Source organism: Mchenga conophoros, linkage group LG18, assembly GCF_057382185.1.
Source record: "Mchenga conophoros isolate Kocher_MC1m ecotype Shallow Benthic linkage group LG18, M_conophoros_male_GT1.1, whole genome shotgun sequence".
Lineage (NCBI taxonomy): Eukaryota > Metazoa > Chordata > Actinopteri > Cichliformes > Cichlidae > Mchenga > Mchenga conophoros.
Window position 1 is genome coordinate 11,040,799 of NC_140543.1, and position 17,987 is coordinate 11,058,785.

Genomic DNA, 17,987 nt, shown 5'->3' on the forward strand with positions numbered 1-17,987 from the left:
TGAGCTTCATATTCTGAAAGGTTCAGCACTTTATTTTCAGATCCCACATTGCCTGGGAGCCTGTGAGCTTGGGGACAACTGAGTGATCCTCTGAGGGCCTGCAGCATCCATTTTCATTACTCACCCCATGCTGCTACTTTGCCCTTTTCAGCATCACAGCAGCCATTTATGGGCAACTCCTCTGGGCCACCACAACAACCCTGCTCTCTTTATAGCCGCCCAGAGAGACCATCTATCCCTTCATCAAGCCATTTAGCAAATACTCCTATTGAGTATGAAAGTGCCAGTCTCTTTATTTGCCACTGTCAGTTGGCTAGGAGAGGTCCCTAAATCCAAAACACACACATCTACCTATTTATCAGCTTTGGTTTGAAATAGTCATGGAACATCAATCACAATTTTGGGTGTCTACCGTAAGTCTCTGATTGTTTATCGATCAGTTTCCTGCATGAATCTTGTCTCGTAAATCCATACTCATGCATCATACCGGGTATTTAAAAAGTGCAAAAAGAGCAGCAGCTACACTGCAGTAAGTGCTCGTTCTTATAAAAACAACAGAGAGAAACTCAACTTTCTGCTCTGAGAATAATTAATTTCTGCGTATTACAAATGCGCATTTCTTTATCTTCCTCCTCCTGCAAGACAGAGACTTCCCTGGTCTAAGGGGAAGTAAAAGAAAAAAAACCTAACAGTAACGTTATGTAATTGTTCTTTTAGCAAGCTTACACCGCTCTCTTCATCCGCAGCAAGAAAAAAAAAATCAATTTGTTTTCTGTGAATTTCCATCTAGACACATAACCACTGTGAATATGCAAGATAAGTGGGTGGGTGACATTTACAGAATCTGCACAGGTTACAGTTAAAGACTGAAGTTTCTTCTTTGTTGGCATTATAGTTTTCTGTGTGACTCTGGGACAAAATCAAAGAATACGATTTTCAAAAGGAATCTCACTGCTGGTTATGAACCAGGTTAATGGTTGCAGAAATCATCTTTTAAATAAAAGCACAAGTACTTTTGACAGCTTTCTGTTCTATCCCAGTAACAGATTGATTAGTTGAACTCTTTGTTTATTGTCTATTAAAAAAATCTTAAGGAAAAGTGTCCAATGTTTGATATTTCATGGGTCTCAAGAATTAGATTTTGCTGCCATTATTGGTCTTGTATACACTCATCTGTGTACGATGACCTGCAAAAATTCAAATTAAGCATGAGAATGAGGAAGAAATGTAAATAAATGACTTTGAATGTGGTTGCTGGTGCTGGACAGGCTGGTCTGAGCATTTCAAAAAATGCTGATACACCGGACACAACCATGTCTGGGGTTTAAAGAGGATGGTCTGATAAAGAGCAGCAGTTCTCTGTGTAGAATATCATCTCTGAACTTGTAGTTAGTCAAACTTTTAAGCAGATGGACTGCAGCAGAAGAAGACCACACCTTGTTCTACTCTTATCAGCTAACAGGAAACTCACACAGCTTCAGCAAAACTAGACAACAAAAACCTAAAAACAAGGCCTGGTCTGTTAAGTCTTGATTTTACAAAGCTCAGTTCATCTCAAGATAGTTTCTTAAATATGACAATGAGTTCACTGTACTCAAATGGACTCCATAGTCACCAGTATCAGTATTATTTTTACAGCACCAAATCATAATAACAGTTGCCTCAAGGTGCTTTAAATTATACTCAGTCCAGTACATTCTAATAAGGTGTACTAAAGTGCCCAATTTGTAAATATAATGGAGGGTGTTTCAAACACACATGCAGTAATTAGAATTTTGTAACTCTTGATTGGACATGAGACGTTTAAAGACAACCACAATGTTCTTAGTTGGCATAATTTATTGTGCTTTATAGACCAATTATCCAATGAATCAAGGAAATAACTGCAAGACTCAGTATAACAATAAAAATTAATGTTAACTGAGGTTCAGCAGAATACACTCAATGAAAAATTAAAGGATTAGCCCATTATGCAATTAGTTAAATAAAAGGAAATGAAACTGCAACTATCTTCAATTCATCATTTTTAAAGAAAATAAAATGCCAGCTTTAGTGTTCCTGGAAAATCTTTTGGGTTTTTACTTGAGATTCTGTTGGACAGCTTACTCGTTTTGGTGACTTTTATAGACCGAGTGATTCAGCTGCAATCGGTTGCCATCCTCCAGTTTCTACAGTATATATGGTGACATTTATTTAAACTATGCAGTCTTGTTCTATTCATTTAGACAGGTTAGAAAGCTCCTGGAGACGTCAAAGATTTAAAATTTGTTCCTCTCCATGAGAGATGCAGGGCGGATGGAGAGGAAACCACCCGAGAACAATTGGGTCTATACAGACAGATGGAGACGCCTGATAGTCTACAGCTACATATGTTTAGAAAGGAAGAGGAGAATGAAATTAACTCAAGGCAGCCAAGTTCACTCTGGACTGGAGCCCATATTCAACTGTTTCTTTGTGTAAGGCAGTATTATGTGAAAAAGTATGAAACAAGATTTTTCATTTAAATGAATCAGTTTCTTATCTCAATAAACCAGAAACAAAACCTAATAAAATGGCACACAAATCCAATCACAACAAACAAACAAAAATCCTTAAATGCTAAAACCATTTGTTAGCATACAGCAACCGTCTTATGTACCTTCTGTGATAGATATTAACTTTCCATTGCAGCACAACAGGAAGCTGCGTCAATTGCGGCCATTGTTTTTTTCAAAACCTTTTTTTTTTTTTGGATTTTGTTGTTGTTTTCCCTTCAGTCGAGTGCATTTAGCAGAACATCCCTAAAAGGTTATTAGCAGTGATGTTTGGCACAGCCATCAGGTCAGCATCAGCCTGCTTATGCACCTTATTTAGGACTCTGTATGAGTGTGTGTTTGAAAGAAAGCCTCCACATGCTTCCTGGCCTTGAAGCAAAACAGATAGATTCACTTACTGAACTGCCGGCATTAAAACAGCCTGACATGATGTCTTTTTGCTCCAGTCTGACGTGAGGACAACCATTTTAATAAAGATCTATCTAAAACCGTTCTCGTAGAAAACAGCGGCTATAAGACTCAAGCCTGAGTCGCACTGCCGGAGTGGCATGTGCCTCGATAAGCATCGTCGTTCAGACTATTTTTAGTTCTCTGGCATTGTGCCAGATAAAATGCAGACTCTGGAGTGTTCATCAAGTCCATTTCATCAAAGTGAAACACAAGCTGGAGGAAACTAACTTATAAACTGCTGTGCAGGCTTTATATAGTGCAAGGTTCCCACTGGTGGTGGGTTGTCAGGTACAAGACGAGGAGGATATTTAGCGCTTCTGTGAGTCACACCTGAGGAGGTCAGAACTACCATAGAAACTAAATTGCCTGACTTTGATGATGCTTTACGTTATGCAGATAAAAGTATCCTTCAGTGATCTGCACTTGTTAGTTACACACTTTACAGGGTGGAGTAGCTGTTAAATGTGTTTTAGTCAGTACCTAACATTTTAGGCACTTAACTATAGAACTTTAACCTAATGAAGACTTAGTCTTCTTTTAAATAAGAAGACGCTCTGATGATTTCTTGTCAATGACAGCCACATTTTGTTATACTGTATGTTTAAACACTGCTCAAAAACACTTCACAGTATAACACAAAGTCAGTTAAATTTTAGGGATAGTCCTGTCCTGCTAGGAAGCAGAAAATATTGTGAATCCATTTTACCTGCTTTGCAAATGAAAGTGACAACAGGTACAAAAACAAGGACATCCCCAAAAAGAGAATGGCTTTGGAGGGAGTGCAAAAGACCATTGCTTTCTCCTGACTGATATTTTTTCTAGTTTTTCTTGGTGCTACTGTCCTTGTCACTACTGATGGCATGAAAATGAAACAGTATCTGAAGCCCACAAGACAGTTTGGCTAGAAAAAAGTACACAAGTTGCCTGCTGGATTTTATTTTGTAGGGCTTGAGTAGTGCTCCAAACCTTCGTGTGACAGTACATACTGTAGCTGCTCTGCCTGTGCAGCTTGAATGAGTGTTACTTTGCTGCTGTGTCTTCAGTGTACTTTCAATTGCACCAAAGCACATGAAATTGATCCAATATGGTTTATAACTGTGTTATCCCTGAATTTTAACTGCTTAGTGTATTTAGGCCTTATGTACTCACATGACAGTACTTCATTGTTCTGGGCACATTACAAATAAATTCAAATTCAAATTCAAATTCAAATTCAAATTTTATTTGTCACACACACACAACCATACACAGTATGACATGGGGGTGAAATGCTTGTAGCTGTACAATGCCCGACCATTAAATGACAGAAGAAAAGTTTTACAATATTTACAATTTACTACAAAAATTTACAAATTAACTTAGGAATTTACAGTAAAGAATGTGCAAATAGCAGAAGAGATTATAAAGATAAGGATTATAAATTATAGGAATTATAGGATTATAGGAAATGTGTGGTGGTGCGTGTGGTGACGTGTGTGAGAGTCCAGTCTTATAGTGACGTGTTTGGGAGAGTCCAGTCCTACACCTGGTTCAGGGCCCGAATAGCCTGGGGGAAGAAGCTCCTCCTCATTCTCTCTGTTTTGGCCTTAAGGGAGCGGAAGCGCTTCCCAGACCTCAACAGTGAGAAGAGTCCATTGTTGGGATGGGAGAGGTCCATCATAATCTTCCTAGCTTTGGTCTTGCACCGCTTGGTGTAGATGGACAGCAGGTCAGGGAGCTCTGATTGAATGATGCGTTCTGCCGAGCGCACCACCCTTTGCAGATCTTGTCTGTCCTGCTTGGTGCTGTTCCCAAACCAGGTGCAGATGTTTGACGTCAGGACGCTCTCGATGGTGCAGGAGTAGAAGTTCTTGAGCACCTTCAGTGGCAGATGGAAGTCTCTAAGTCTTCTGAGGAAGAAGAGACGCTGACGGGCTTTCTTAACCAGGGTGTTGATGTGACAGGACCATGACAGGTCCTGAGTGATGTGGACACCCAGGTATCGGAAACTGTCCACTCTCTCCACTGGCGTGCCACTGATGATGAGGGGTTTGTAATTCCTCGCCTGCTTTGTAGTGAAGTCCACGATCAGCTCCTTAGTCTTGCTGACGTTTAGGAGGAGGTTATTCTCCTGGCACCAGGTCTCCAGGTTCCTAATCTCCTCCAGGTAGGCCGTCTCGATGTTGTCGGAGATCAGGCCCACAACAGCAGTCACAAATAGTCACCTGCAAGGACTATGAGGCAGGCATACTCATTACAATGAGCTGACCGACTGTACATAGTGACAACTGCAGCATTTTGAGCTAAAAAGAATAGCTGTGCTTACACTCTCCTTTTTTGGTTGCAAGGTTTAAATGACACAAATTCAGTTGGCACACTAACCTTTCTTTTTCTATTACAAAACAGGTCATGCGCACCACAGACCACATCCTCTAAACTGAACGTTGAACTTTGCAATAATGATTTTTCTGATGACTTTTCTGTTTATGCACTGGCTGCTTGGATGTTCTGTAGCTGGGCTGTTGAGGCAGACAAATTAAAAGCCTGATAACCACAAAGAGAAGTTGAATGTGATCGTATTACTCCTTATTTGCAGTCTTATTTGTTGTCAATCATTAGAAACAGCATAAAAAAATCTAAATCAAAGATGATTTTGTCAAAAGACCACCAGCTGCCACCTACTTTTTTTTAAATAAATCGAAAAATTCATGGATAACAACAATCATTATATTTAACCATTAACAAATATCGCTTCAATAAAAGAGCTTGTCCATACTGGCAGAATAACCATTAGAGAAACATAAAAAAATATTTTGGTAATTACTAATGGCATTAAAACACTCAGTGGTGATCTATATAGGCAAATGTATGTAAGAGCAATCATAGTGTTGTTTACATATGGCTGATATGGGGTTATTTATCTTGAACTGTTAAATCCAAACGGGCTCCTGTCTACACACAGAACCACTGACATGATTATGAAAACTGCTGCTTGTTGGATTATATCTAAGTCCCGCAAAAAAGATGCTAATTTTTAGCTGAGTTTATCTATCATCCTCCTCTGTTTATTACACAAAAGCAATAATGCAAAGAAAAGCTTTCTGAGTGGCAGCTTATGTACTCATCTTCTTTTGAGGGGGGACAGTATTAACCTGTCTGAGTCATAATCCCACCTGTATTAAAACTGTGGCGTCGCTGGTGCAGCCGCAGGCTATTTTCTACGTGATAAGCTGAAATCCTCAAGGCGATGAATTCCAGTGGAATTCAAGTAGATTTAATTCAAAAGCAGGAAATATTTCTGTGTACACACACTATATATACCCACTGTATATATACTGTCTCTTCAGACCTTAGAAAGATCAGGTCTTTTGTTTTTGAATGAGTTGCATTTTTATCATTTTGACCTGAGTGAACTGAATTTAAAAATGAGACTGACCTGAGTGGACCGCAGAGATTTGAAAGAGTCAGCACCTCTGAGGTTCCACAGGGTCAAATTATGGCCATCACATATAAATGAAGACTTTTATGAGAGGTAAAGTATTTATAGTATTGGTTAATATATTCTCTTCTCTCCCGCTAGATCTGTACTCCTGACCTTGTGGTGTTCCTGGCCTGCACTAACCACCGTTTGAAGGAGAGGCTGCAGAAACGAGCCGAGCAGCAGGGACGGCCTGACGACAACCCTAAGGCCATTGAGCGCCGTCTGACCAACTTCAAACAAAACACCATTCCTCTGGTCAAATACTTCCAGGAAAGGGGACTTATTGTTACGGTAAGGCTGCCGAAAAACCCATTTTTAGAGAAATTACACTCATACAGCACTTCAAACCAAAGGATGTGGAGATCAGGGTGGTGGGTGGGTGAGCACGGCTTCCAGCTGGCACAGAATTGACATTCACATAATCATCCATCCATTCATTATTTTTCTTAACTCCTTACCCAGCCCCAGTTTCCACGAGAGTTGGAGCCTATCCCAGACACCGCACAGTGCTCTCACAGAGAGACGCAACCCTGTATGGTGACATCCACAACTACGGCCAATTTAGAATCACCAATGAACCTAAAATTGTTCGTTTTTTGTGGCAGTAAGTCACAGCTATGCCAAACCCACATAGAAGTGCAGATGGAGCCAGAACCAACCTCAAAAGTTAACCATTACATCACCTTGAATCACCTTGAAACCCTCTTGCTCAAGTGTCAAAAATAGATTATTATTATCATTATTATTATTTTACTCCCATCATACATTTTGGGGCGCTTTTTTTTTTTTACAGATTTTTGAAGAATGTTGAGCATGAGCTAGTAATTTCATTTATTTGTAATTTCAAAAGCACTCTAGCTATAAGGTGAAGGGGTTTTTATAACTGCAGTTTAATTGGTAGCCATTGGGTGATGGGTGACTAGCAGGTACACGTGCCTCTCCAGCCACTTCTTTATTATTTAACCCTAATGGCTTAATCCCAATACACATCATTCATCATGTATGACTGCAGGCAATTTAAAAAGCACAGCATCTGATGAGACTGTTCCCACTGGGCAAGTCTTAATGCCAGGTCAATAAAATGAAGAAAAAGTTCTCTTTGGATGCAACTGGGGGGAAAAAGCTATAGTTTCCGTGATCATAAACAACAGGGCTGAGCAAATGCCATTTTTGTTCTAATGAGGTTGCTTGGTAAAAACTCTTTATAAGAGGACTTTATTAGTCCTCTTAAAAGAAATCCACCTGATATTTGTTAAAACAAAGTCTGTTAAGACAAAGTTGTTGAGACAGTGTGCACAAAATTAGAAATCTATTTAATAGCTGCAGAGATACAGTCTGAATGAAAGGCCTGACCATGCTTGGTAGGTCAGTGTTATCCTTCTGTCTGACGGGGCTTGCCTGGATGCATAGATGTAGGCCTGTGCATAGCAATTTTGTTAAAATGACCCAAGATCTTCATTGTCATGCTTACCACACTCACCACAGCAGGAGCGTGCATTCAAAGTCAAGTACGTTTCCAACCTGCGTCAGTTAGTTTCTGATTGTTTGGAGCTGAAATCCAGACTGCTGCTGTTGAAACAGAGATTTCAGTGTTAACTGGAGACCTCTGGGATATTCATCTGATTGTGTGGCTTGGTGCAAAGTGGCATTGAGTTACCCTTGGCATGTGTGAATTGAGTGCAAATAGAGATATTGGCTCCTGCAGTCAGCAGCCCACTCTTCTGGTGGGAGTCTTATTGATCTGTCTGAGTGTCAGCTCAGTGTCGTCTTCTTTGTAGCAGAGGGAATACTGAATAACTTCTCTACTGTATTATTGCAAGAAAGAGACTTTATTTGCATTCGTATGGATTTGGATCTTTGTCTTGGGATGTCTTCAAATCAAATGCATACAATAACCTTCACTGGATTTTCATATCAACACTAAAAAGAAGGCTTATGTAACTTTTGCTTCCTGTCACCTCAGGTAACGGTGAAAACATCAGTGTCATTAAGGGGTTGGCTCCACACATATTCCCATTTAATTTGCTTGCTTTGTTCATTCATGTGTTATGTTTTTCCAGTTTCTTAGCATGCTATTTTTATGCTCTGCTTATTTTCTTTTTGTCTGGCCAGCTGTTCTGTCTCATCACACTTCTTGAATCTCATTTCTGATTCGGTGTTGCTTGTTCTCTCTTTTTCAATCGCCTCTACCTGCACTCAGCGAGCCTGTTTGTCAGAGAGATAACAGGCTTTTTGTTTGTTTGTTTCAAATCCAATAACCTGCATTTCTTTGGACTGTGTGGAGAGGGAAAGAAGAGCAGGTCTTAAAGTATTCATGACTTCTCAATTTTGCATCTTGTCGACCCCCTGTGTGCAGTGCGTTGTTGTGCTGCAGTCTTTTTGAAAAATGGTGGAAGACACATCACGTATAAGGTGTCATTAATACATCTGCAACGTGGATGAAATGGTATGGTTGCAAATCTGGCAAGTTTTTAATGCACTGTGCGCTGGCACCCATTCCAGTTCGCATCATTTTCACTACTGAACGTTCCCCATCAGAGGCCTAAGGACAGTACAGTGGGACTCCACATTTATAGTTTCATCAGGGGAGACAATTTCATGGTGCTCAGCCTTGTGACAGTAAAAAAAAAAAAGATTGGCATGGTCCTGCTCCTGGTCAGCACCATGCATGTCACTGGGATTGAAAACTGTGGACTCATTTTGCTAAAAGATGCTGACAACTGCTTTTACTCTCTAGTGATGCTCTTGCTTCCAAGCAATAACTTGAAAAACTTTCCAGATGCTACTTAAGAAAAATAAATGTCAACCAGAAATATGCAAAAACATAACCTATCTCACTTACCTGTAATAAAAGCAAAATGGACAATTCCCCTGGCTTTGACAAGGGGAAACCAGAGCATAATGTAAAAGTGACTCCCCTCTTCCCCACTTCCTGTGAAAGACCAAAATAGTAAACACAACATTTTCAAAACCCTTAGTTTACCTGGATGCAAGCCCAGTAATCCAGGTAACGAAATCAAAGAAAATTAGAAGTTACCTTGTCACCTGGATGCAGCATTTTCAGTGAAACGAATGTTTCATCACTCATCCAACTGACGTCTTTGGTCTCTCATTATTGAGCATGCATCAAGACACCTAGTTTACCCACCACCAAAAGAAAACACAAGACCTTTTACACTTCTCCTTGACATAAACAGGAAGAAAATGTGTTAATAAGAAAGTTTTCCCAGACCAGAATAATAGGGTCTCAATTCAAAGTAGGTACCTAAGTTTTCAGCCAGACACAGAAGAGGGAGGAAAAGACACTATTCACACACCATCAGTTTAAAAAAAAGGTCATAACAGCTGCAGAAGATATCAATACACTTCATAATATTTTCCACTTAAATAACAAAACACCTCCCCCCCAAAAAACCCCAAAGATGAGAAAAAGGAGAGAAAGGTGTTAGAAAAAATAGCAACATGCAAAATAGTTATAAGGTGTTTTGTTTTCACTGCTACCAGCATTCATGTGTCACAGCTGCAGTTTTAATTTAAATGATTTATTCCTCTAGAATTAAAAAATAATAATGCAATGTGTTGATTTATTCTCAGTGGTGGCTCTGCTCCCTCAGCTTCATAGCTGCCTGCCTGTGTGGTCAAAAGACCATCAATACCTAATATAGATTTATGCCCCAACTACTTTAATCATCATCAAAGGCTGATATTGCCCAACTGCATTCTGTGGCCTACTTTTGTCCTAAAACACATTAAAAAAAAACTTTTCATTTTGAAGTTAAATCCTGAATCTGTTGAGTCACAATACACAAACAATCCTTGTGTCCTCATTTTTCATCAAAGTGCTGCAGACTGAGTACCTAAGAAAAGCTCTAGATAAAAAAAAAGAATCTTTTTATATCAATGCAATGCTTTACAGAAAAAAAATGGTACATACAGTGGGGCAAAAAAGTATTTAGTCAGCCACCGATTGTGCAAGTTCCCCCACTTAAAATGATGACAGAGGTCAGTAATTTGCACCAGAGGTACACTTCAACTGTGAGAGACAGAATGTGAAAAAAAAAATCCATGAATTCACATGGTAGGATTTGTAAAGAATTTATTCGTAAATTAGGGTGGAAAATAAGTATTTGGTCACCTCAAACAAGGAAAATCTCTGGCTCTCACAGACCTGTAACGTCTTCTGTAAGAAGCTTTTCTGTCCCCCACTCGTTACCTGTATGAATGGCACCTGTTTGAACTCATCATCTGTATAAAAGACACCTGTCCACAGCCTCAAACAGTCAGACTCCAAACTCCGCCATGGCCAAGCCCAAAGAGCTTTCGAAGGACACCAGGAAAAGTATTGTAGACCTGCACCAGACTGGGAAGAGTGAATCTACAATAGGCAAGCAGCTTGGTGTGAAAAAAATCAACTGTGGGAGCAATCATCAGAAAATGGAAGACATACAAGACCACTGATAATCTCCCTCGATCTGGGGCTCCACGCAAGATCTCATCCCGTGGGGTCAAAATGATCATGAGAACGGTGAGCAAAGATCCCAGAACCACACGGGGGGACCTGGTGAATGACCTGCAGAGAGCTGGGACCAAAGTAACAAAGGTCACCATCAGTAACACACTACAACGGCAGGGAATCAAATCCCGCAGTGCCAGACGTGTTCCGCTGCTGAAGCCAGTGCATGTCCAGGCCCGTCTGAAGTTTGCCAGAGAGCACATGGATGATACAGCAGAGGATTGGGAGAATGTCATGTGGTCAGATGAAACCAAAGTAGAACTTTTTGGTATAAACTCAACTCGTCGTGTTTGGAGGAAGAAGAATACTGAGTTGCATCCCAAGAACACCATACCTACTGTGAAGCATGGGGGTGGAAACATCATGCTATGGGGCTGTTTTTCTGCCAAGGGGACAGGACGACTGATCCGTGTTAAGGACAGAATGAATGGGGCCATGTATCGTGAGATTTTGAGCCAAAACCTCCTTCCATCAGTGAGAACTTTGAAGATGAAACGAGGCTGGGTCTTCCAACATGACAATGATCCAAAACACACTGCCCGGGCAACAAAGGAGTGGCTCCGTAAGAAGCATTTGAAAGTCCTGGAGTGGCCTAGCCAGTCTCCAGACCTCAACCCCATAGAAAATCTGTGGCGGGAGTTGAAAGTCCGTGTTGCTCGGCGACAGCCCCAAAACATCACTGCTCTCGAGAAGATCTGCATGGAGGAATGGGCCAAAATACCAGCTACTGTGTGTGCAAACCTGGTAAAGACCTATAGTAAACGTTTGACCTCTGTTATTGCCAACAAAGGTTATGTTACAAAGTATTGAGTTGTATTTTTGTTATTGACCAAATACTTATTTTCCACCCTGATTTACGAATAAATTCTTTACAAATCCTACCATGTGGATTCATGGATTTTTTTTTCACATTCTGTCTCTCACAGTTGAAGTGTACCTCTGGTGCAAATTACTGACCTCTGTCATCATTTTAGGTGGGGGAACTTGCACAATCGGTGGCTGACTAAATACTTTTTTGCCCCCACTGTACTCTAAGAATGGGAAATAGCAAAGGAAAACTACAAAAAAAGGACAATAATAAATTGTCTTGGATAGAGTGCATTAAAAACTTGAACCCATAGTGTGGAAATGTAAGTATGTCTTAAATAGCAGTTGGCATTGAGACCGTTTGATGTCTCCAGTCATCTAGATATAACTAAATAACACCAGAAATAAAATGTTAAGAAAAATAATAAAGGTTTGTTTAATCTTGCCAAGTTTTTTTCTGGTTTGATCACAGAATAAAGCATTCAGACTTCACAATTCTGTGTAAGCACCATGAGTCCAGCAGGAAAAAAGAAAACGTGTAAACAATTAAGAAAGTTAAGCCCGAGCACGGCTCAAGACTTAGCATGCACATCCACATCTCATGTTATACTTTTCCCAAGTTTTAGATCTTGCAAAGAAATTCTTCTATTTTCTGCTATAGTTCCAAAGTGTGGTTATATTATACACTATATTTTACTAGGAACTGACCTCCCAGCCCATTGTTCCTTCAGTGGTCATTCTCAGGAGCTCAGTCATTTCCAGCGTGGTACCGTAATAGGATGCCACCTGTGCAACAAGGCCAGTTGTGAAATTTCCCCACTACTAAATATTCCACAGTGCACCGTTATGCCGGGCCAAGGCACATAGTACGCACTCCTAAATCTTGTGGAAAGCCTTCACTGAAGAGTTGAAGCTATGATAGCTAAAAAAGAGTGGGCCGGCATCATACTAAACCCTATGGACTAAGAATGGGATGGCGACGAGTGAATATTTTGAACAATATAGTCACTGAAACGAGTCAGCTCAGTTCTGGTAACTAAACAGGACGCTTCCTTTGGGAGGTTTTTGGGGCACACCCATTTTCTTGAGCGATCATATACGTAAGTGTGGCCGCAAAGCATATCAGTATGCTCTAGGACAACCTTGGAAATGTGACTGGGGAAAAGGACATCTGAAATACCATGCTTAACCTGCTGCCCCCGTTATCGGACTTCAGATAAGTGGCAGGAAATGGATGGAATTGTAACTCAGACTTTAGAAAAATGTTTAAGAAATGACCTCCAAATCATTTAGACTTGAATGAAATCCATAATTTCAGATATTAGGTTAAAAATATGCTTTGGATTGTTTTTCTATAAGTACATTTAGTTTAAACATCAGCATCTGTTCTTACGTTAAACTGGATGAATTTTCTGCTGCCTGCCACCTCTCAGTAAATCCTCTACATCTTCCCTGCATTCCCAGTGGAGTCGCTTTAATTAAGACACACTGAGCTCTGTGTCTTTTGAAGCAGCAATGTGATGTTTTCTCTCAAACTCGAGAGATGTTTTTTGAAGACAGTCTGAGCAGTAAGCTCTTTAGTTTCTCAAGAAAGTAGATTTTGTTTTAAGCTTCCTTTTTTTTTGCTAGCCAAAATAATATCCCATATAATACTATGAATTACAAGCTGGGGAACCACAATGAACCTCAGTGCAACTTAATGCTACTGTGTCAACCAAATATGCACCAAATATAGGCTCATTTAAAAACCAAAAATTAAATCAAAGGGCTACTGGGAAAATTGCAAACTCAGGGCATCAAGCAAGTTCACAAACCAGTGGGTGACAGCCAGAGATGGGCAGTAACGCGTTATTTGTAACGCGTTACTGTAATCCGATTACTTTTTTCAAGTAACGAGTAAAGTAAGGGATTACTATTGCAAAAACGGTAATTAGATTACCTTTACTTTCCCGTAGGAACGCTGCGTTACTGCGTTACTAAAACCGTGAATCTTTTGCGAGAATGTCTCACGACAGTGACGTAAGCGAGTGCGCTGTTGGTGACAACAGCTGTGTGCAGATCAACAGTGGATCATATATCGAGTGCAGGAGAGAGTATGAGCGTGCAGCGTTTAAAGTGTGGAAGTACTGACCTTACTTTGAGTTTGATTCCATAAAAAGTGACAAAAACATTAGTGTCCGCTGTGCGTGGGAAGAAAACTTCTTTTTACAGCGAAAAAAAACCCTAAACTTCCAAGGAAGCACCGAGTAGCTACGACGTAATGGGAAACTCACAGAGCTGCCATATCCTTCCACTGACCGCAGCACACCTGCACCAGGGTAAACCTCCGCCTACCCAACTCCTGCTTTACAGGTGAAAATAGAGCAACAGGACCGCTGAGTCTTTGACTTTATTTATTTTCTGCTGTGTTTTACTTGCATCTATTTGAAAGACTGAGTGTAAACACACAAAATATTTTATTTTATGTGGTGGAATGTGCAGAAAATAGGTTTAAATGTTAAACTAATTTCTTCCAGTCAGAGAATGTTGCATATAATTAAATTTTTGCTTGATGCATAAAGTTAAAAGATTAAAACTAATAAAACAAGTTAAAAAGAGACTTTTCCATTTGATTACATTTTGTATGATGGATTATGTAGAAAAAGTAGAATTGGGCTGAAAGATCTATCGCTTTATCACCTCTTCAGGTTGTAAATCGTGTTTTTAAAAAGTAACTAAGTAACTAAGTAATTAATTACTTTTGAAAATAAGTAATCAGTAAAGTAACGGGATTACTTTTTGGGGGAGGTAATCAGTAATTAGTTACTGATTACTTTTTTCAAGTAACTTGACCAACACTGGTGACAGCTACATCTATCTTTTATATACAGTCTGTAAACCACCTAGAAAAGAAACATGAGGTCAGACTTGCTTACTGGAACACACTCCCTCTTCTAGCACCAGTTAAGTTTAGGACCAGTTGTGACAGAAGAAGGGAGAAAGTCCAGACTGAAGAAAGAAAAAGTCAGGTTCAGTGGATCGGTTCAGAAATACTACTTCCTTACCAAACCATGATTATTACTTTAATGATGAAAATGATGTTTATGTATATTTGGTGTTGTTCACTCCAGCGCTTATGTTTTCTTATGGCCAGGATAATAGCTGTAAATGGACCTCTCTGGGTGCACTGTCCTTATGTGGTGTGACAGTTTGTGTTTTGTAAAAGACTCCTTGGGAATTATCAGTTTCTTCTGTGAATAGAAGAAGTCTGCAGTCTCTACAAAAGTAGTTTGAAACTTTTTTTTTAGCTTATTGATAGTTTGTCCCTTCTCTGTCCCCACTTCCACTGTGATGCAGCAAGGTCAACAGGCTGTTACAGTGGGTCTCAGACAGACTGCACGTCACTCCACCTTTCCGTTAAGCACATCTTTAGATGATTTGTCAAACCATCTTTTCAATCGCACAAGCTTAAAGACTCAGACATCAAAGGCTGGCAGAGTTTGAAGTGCTTTTAAAAAGACATCATCCCTCCACAAAAAGTGTTGAGGAGTTCTGGTTGTTCAGAAGAAACACTGATGAAGAGCTCAAATAATAAATACAAGTTAATTCTATCTTCTCAGCTGGAGCAGATCTGTAGAGTGGGTTTGTCTGTTTTCCAGTGACATTTGTGAAGGATGAAAATGTATTTTTCTCTTTAAGCCTTGACCTTTTGTGCTCCACTGAACCAACATAATCTGAATATAAAGAGGCTAAATAGATTTTTTATTCCATTTATCTCAACAGCCCCTTGTATCACGCTTAAAAACTTACAGAGACAATAGAAAGCCTTCCAGTTAGCTGCCCATCATCAGCAGACTACAAAATCACAATATTTTTAGCCACATGAATTTTGCTTTCATTGATTTTTAAAATAATTTAATGCCAAAGTCTGATCAGTGTGCCGTGCTGGGGTTGCTTAAATTGGGATATATAAGATCTGGTGACTGCGGACAACATCTTAGTACAGAGAACTCATTGTCACTCATTACTGAAGAAACCAGTTTGAGATGATCTGAACTTTGAGACATGGCACACTACTGTTGTGGACGTTTTCCATTAAATAAAGCCTGCAGACGAGCGGTGAGCGGTAGCTAACATTCTTTAATCCAAACACACAAAGAACAGAAAACCAAGCTTGTGGAGAGCCTACATGACCGCGGGGCAGACGGTCAGCAGAGTCTCACCTGACCCTAGCATGGCTCTCAGTTAAATACCTTCTTCAGGAACAAAAGGCAGTACACAGCTGTTTCACACCTTAAGGTTCACACTCCCTTGCTACCTCCCAGAGTCCTCGAAGAGACAAAAGACTCTTCCTGTGGAGTGGTTTTCTTCCCACCACTTCCTTACTACTTACAGACATGTTAAAATCCAGTGGCACCAAGGCATCATACAATAAAATAATGTGAGTAATACATAAGTAAAAGAAATTGCTATACACTACCCTGCTGGAAGCAGCCATCAGAAGGCGTTAGCAATGATACTCAGGCTGTGGGGTTTAACCAATGCTTAGTTGGTACTGAGAAGCCTAAAATGAGCTTATTTTCATGTGATTGGCTGATTAGTTATTTCAGTTGGCAAGCCACTGAACACATGAACTTAATAAAGTTGTGGCGAGTGAGGACAGGGACCAGTTAAAAATGTTATTCAGTAAGTTTTAACATGCTGGATTATTGGGTACGAATCTCTCTTGAGATTCAAAATGTAAATTCTTCATCAATTTTTTGTCACTTTATGCTTGATATCTGATTTGTCCACCTAAACTGTAGCAAAAGTCAAGCATCGTTTTCAGGTTTGAACAACTCCACATACACCAGGAAGAAGGAATATACAACACTCATACAACACGTGTGAACACGAGGCAATAACAAGGCCAGGAAAAAGAACAAAGGAAGGAAAACTCCATAACTCACATTAAGAATTAAACTTCAAAATAAAGCAGGGTTAAAGTGAAAGAGGGACAATGAGTGGCTCTGGCAGACAAGGAGACATATGTATGCTAAGAAAAGGAAAGTATGCAGTAACACACCCACACACACCCTTATTTACACAGGGTCTCCACAGCAGTCAGCTCTGCATGTTTGATTTTGGGAGATTTTTTACACCAGATGCTCTTTCTAACGCCTCCCCAAAATTATTTGTGTTTCTTCCCAAGGATCTCTTGCTTGTTAGTCAAATGTGTAAACCACTACACTATGGAGCCACTACAGCAAGGCAAAAAGACAACAAAAACAAAGGATCAGGATACTTTCGAAGCTCATAACACATATGACAAAACATTCAAACATGACTGAGCATCAGTTTCCTGAAAGGCAGCAAATGGTTATGAGTTAGAAACACCTGATCGAGTTGCAGATGATGACTACCCAATCCAGATAGTTCTGCTTCAGGTTTCTTCCTGTTACCAGGGAGTTTTTCCTTCCTTTGGTCACCAACTGCTTGCTCACAGGGGGTTATCTGTAACAATAAATGAATTGGTTACCTTGGGAGAGTTTAAGTCTGTTTTAAAGGAACGAGAGAACAGCTCTTTTACTCAGTGTGATTGTTTTTAAATGTACTCTTAATTTGATCTGTTATTGTATATTTTACACATGTTTGTATGGGATATTGTATTTGTTTTAAATGTTATATACCTATGTGGTATGTGACTTTTGTTGCTATGATGCCAGGTCTCTCTTGGAAATGAGATTTTTAATCTCAATGAGATTTTTTACCTGGATAAATAAAGGATTAATAACATGAAGCGCCGTGTTGCGGGCACGTCGCAGACCGAAATGCAGAACTCGGGCCTTTATTGCTAGGTGTTCAAACAAGGTCAAAATAATGCACTCAACAAACACTATCTAGGGAAAATGCATGAGGGAGGATCCGATAATGAACAGATGGTGACACAGACAATGAATACAAGATAACAAGCAGAGGGGCAACAGGCGGGAACACAGGTGAGACTTACAGGGGAAAACGAGACAAGGGAAGCCCAGAGCAGAGGGAGACGCAGGACTAACAAAATTTTTAAAAAGTAGTAACTAAACATGGAATCACAGAGAGACAAAACTGTGAACACAGGGGAAGCATGATAACTAAAACCAGGGAGAGAATACAAACTCACTTAAACTGAGAACTGAACCCAGACAAGTAAAACTAAGACGATCTAAAACTAGAAACACTAAACAAAGAGAGGAAGCTAAGGATTCAAGAACAAAGGACT

General features: G+C 39.9%; 1 protein-coding gene across 1 annotated transcript in view; it reads left to right on the top strand.

Moving 5' to 3' along the window:
• ak5 (adenylate kinase 5) overlaps window positions 1–17,987 on the top strand; it is a 106,401-nt gene that overhangs the window by 27,837 nt on the left and 60,577 nt on the right. Inside the window, exon 6 of the mRNA XM_085254678.1 lies at window positions 6,544–6,735. Coding sequence (XP_085110804.1) covers window positions 6,544–6,735 — 192 coding nt within the window. The remainder of the gene's footprint in view (window positions 1–6,543; window positions 6,736–17,987) is intronic.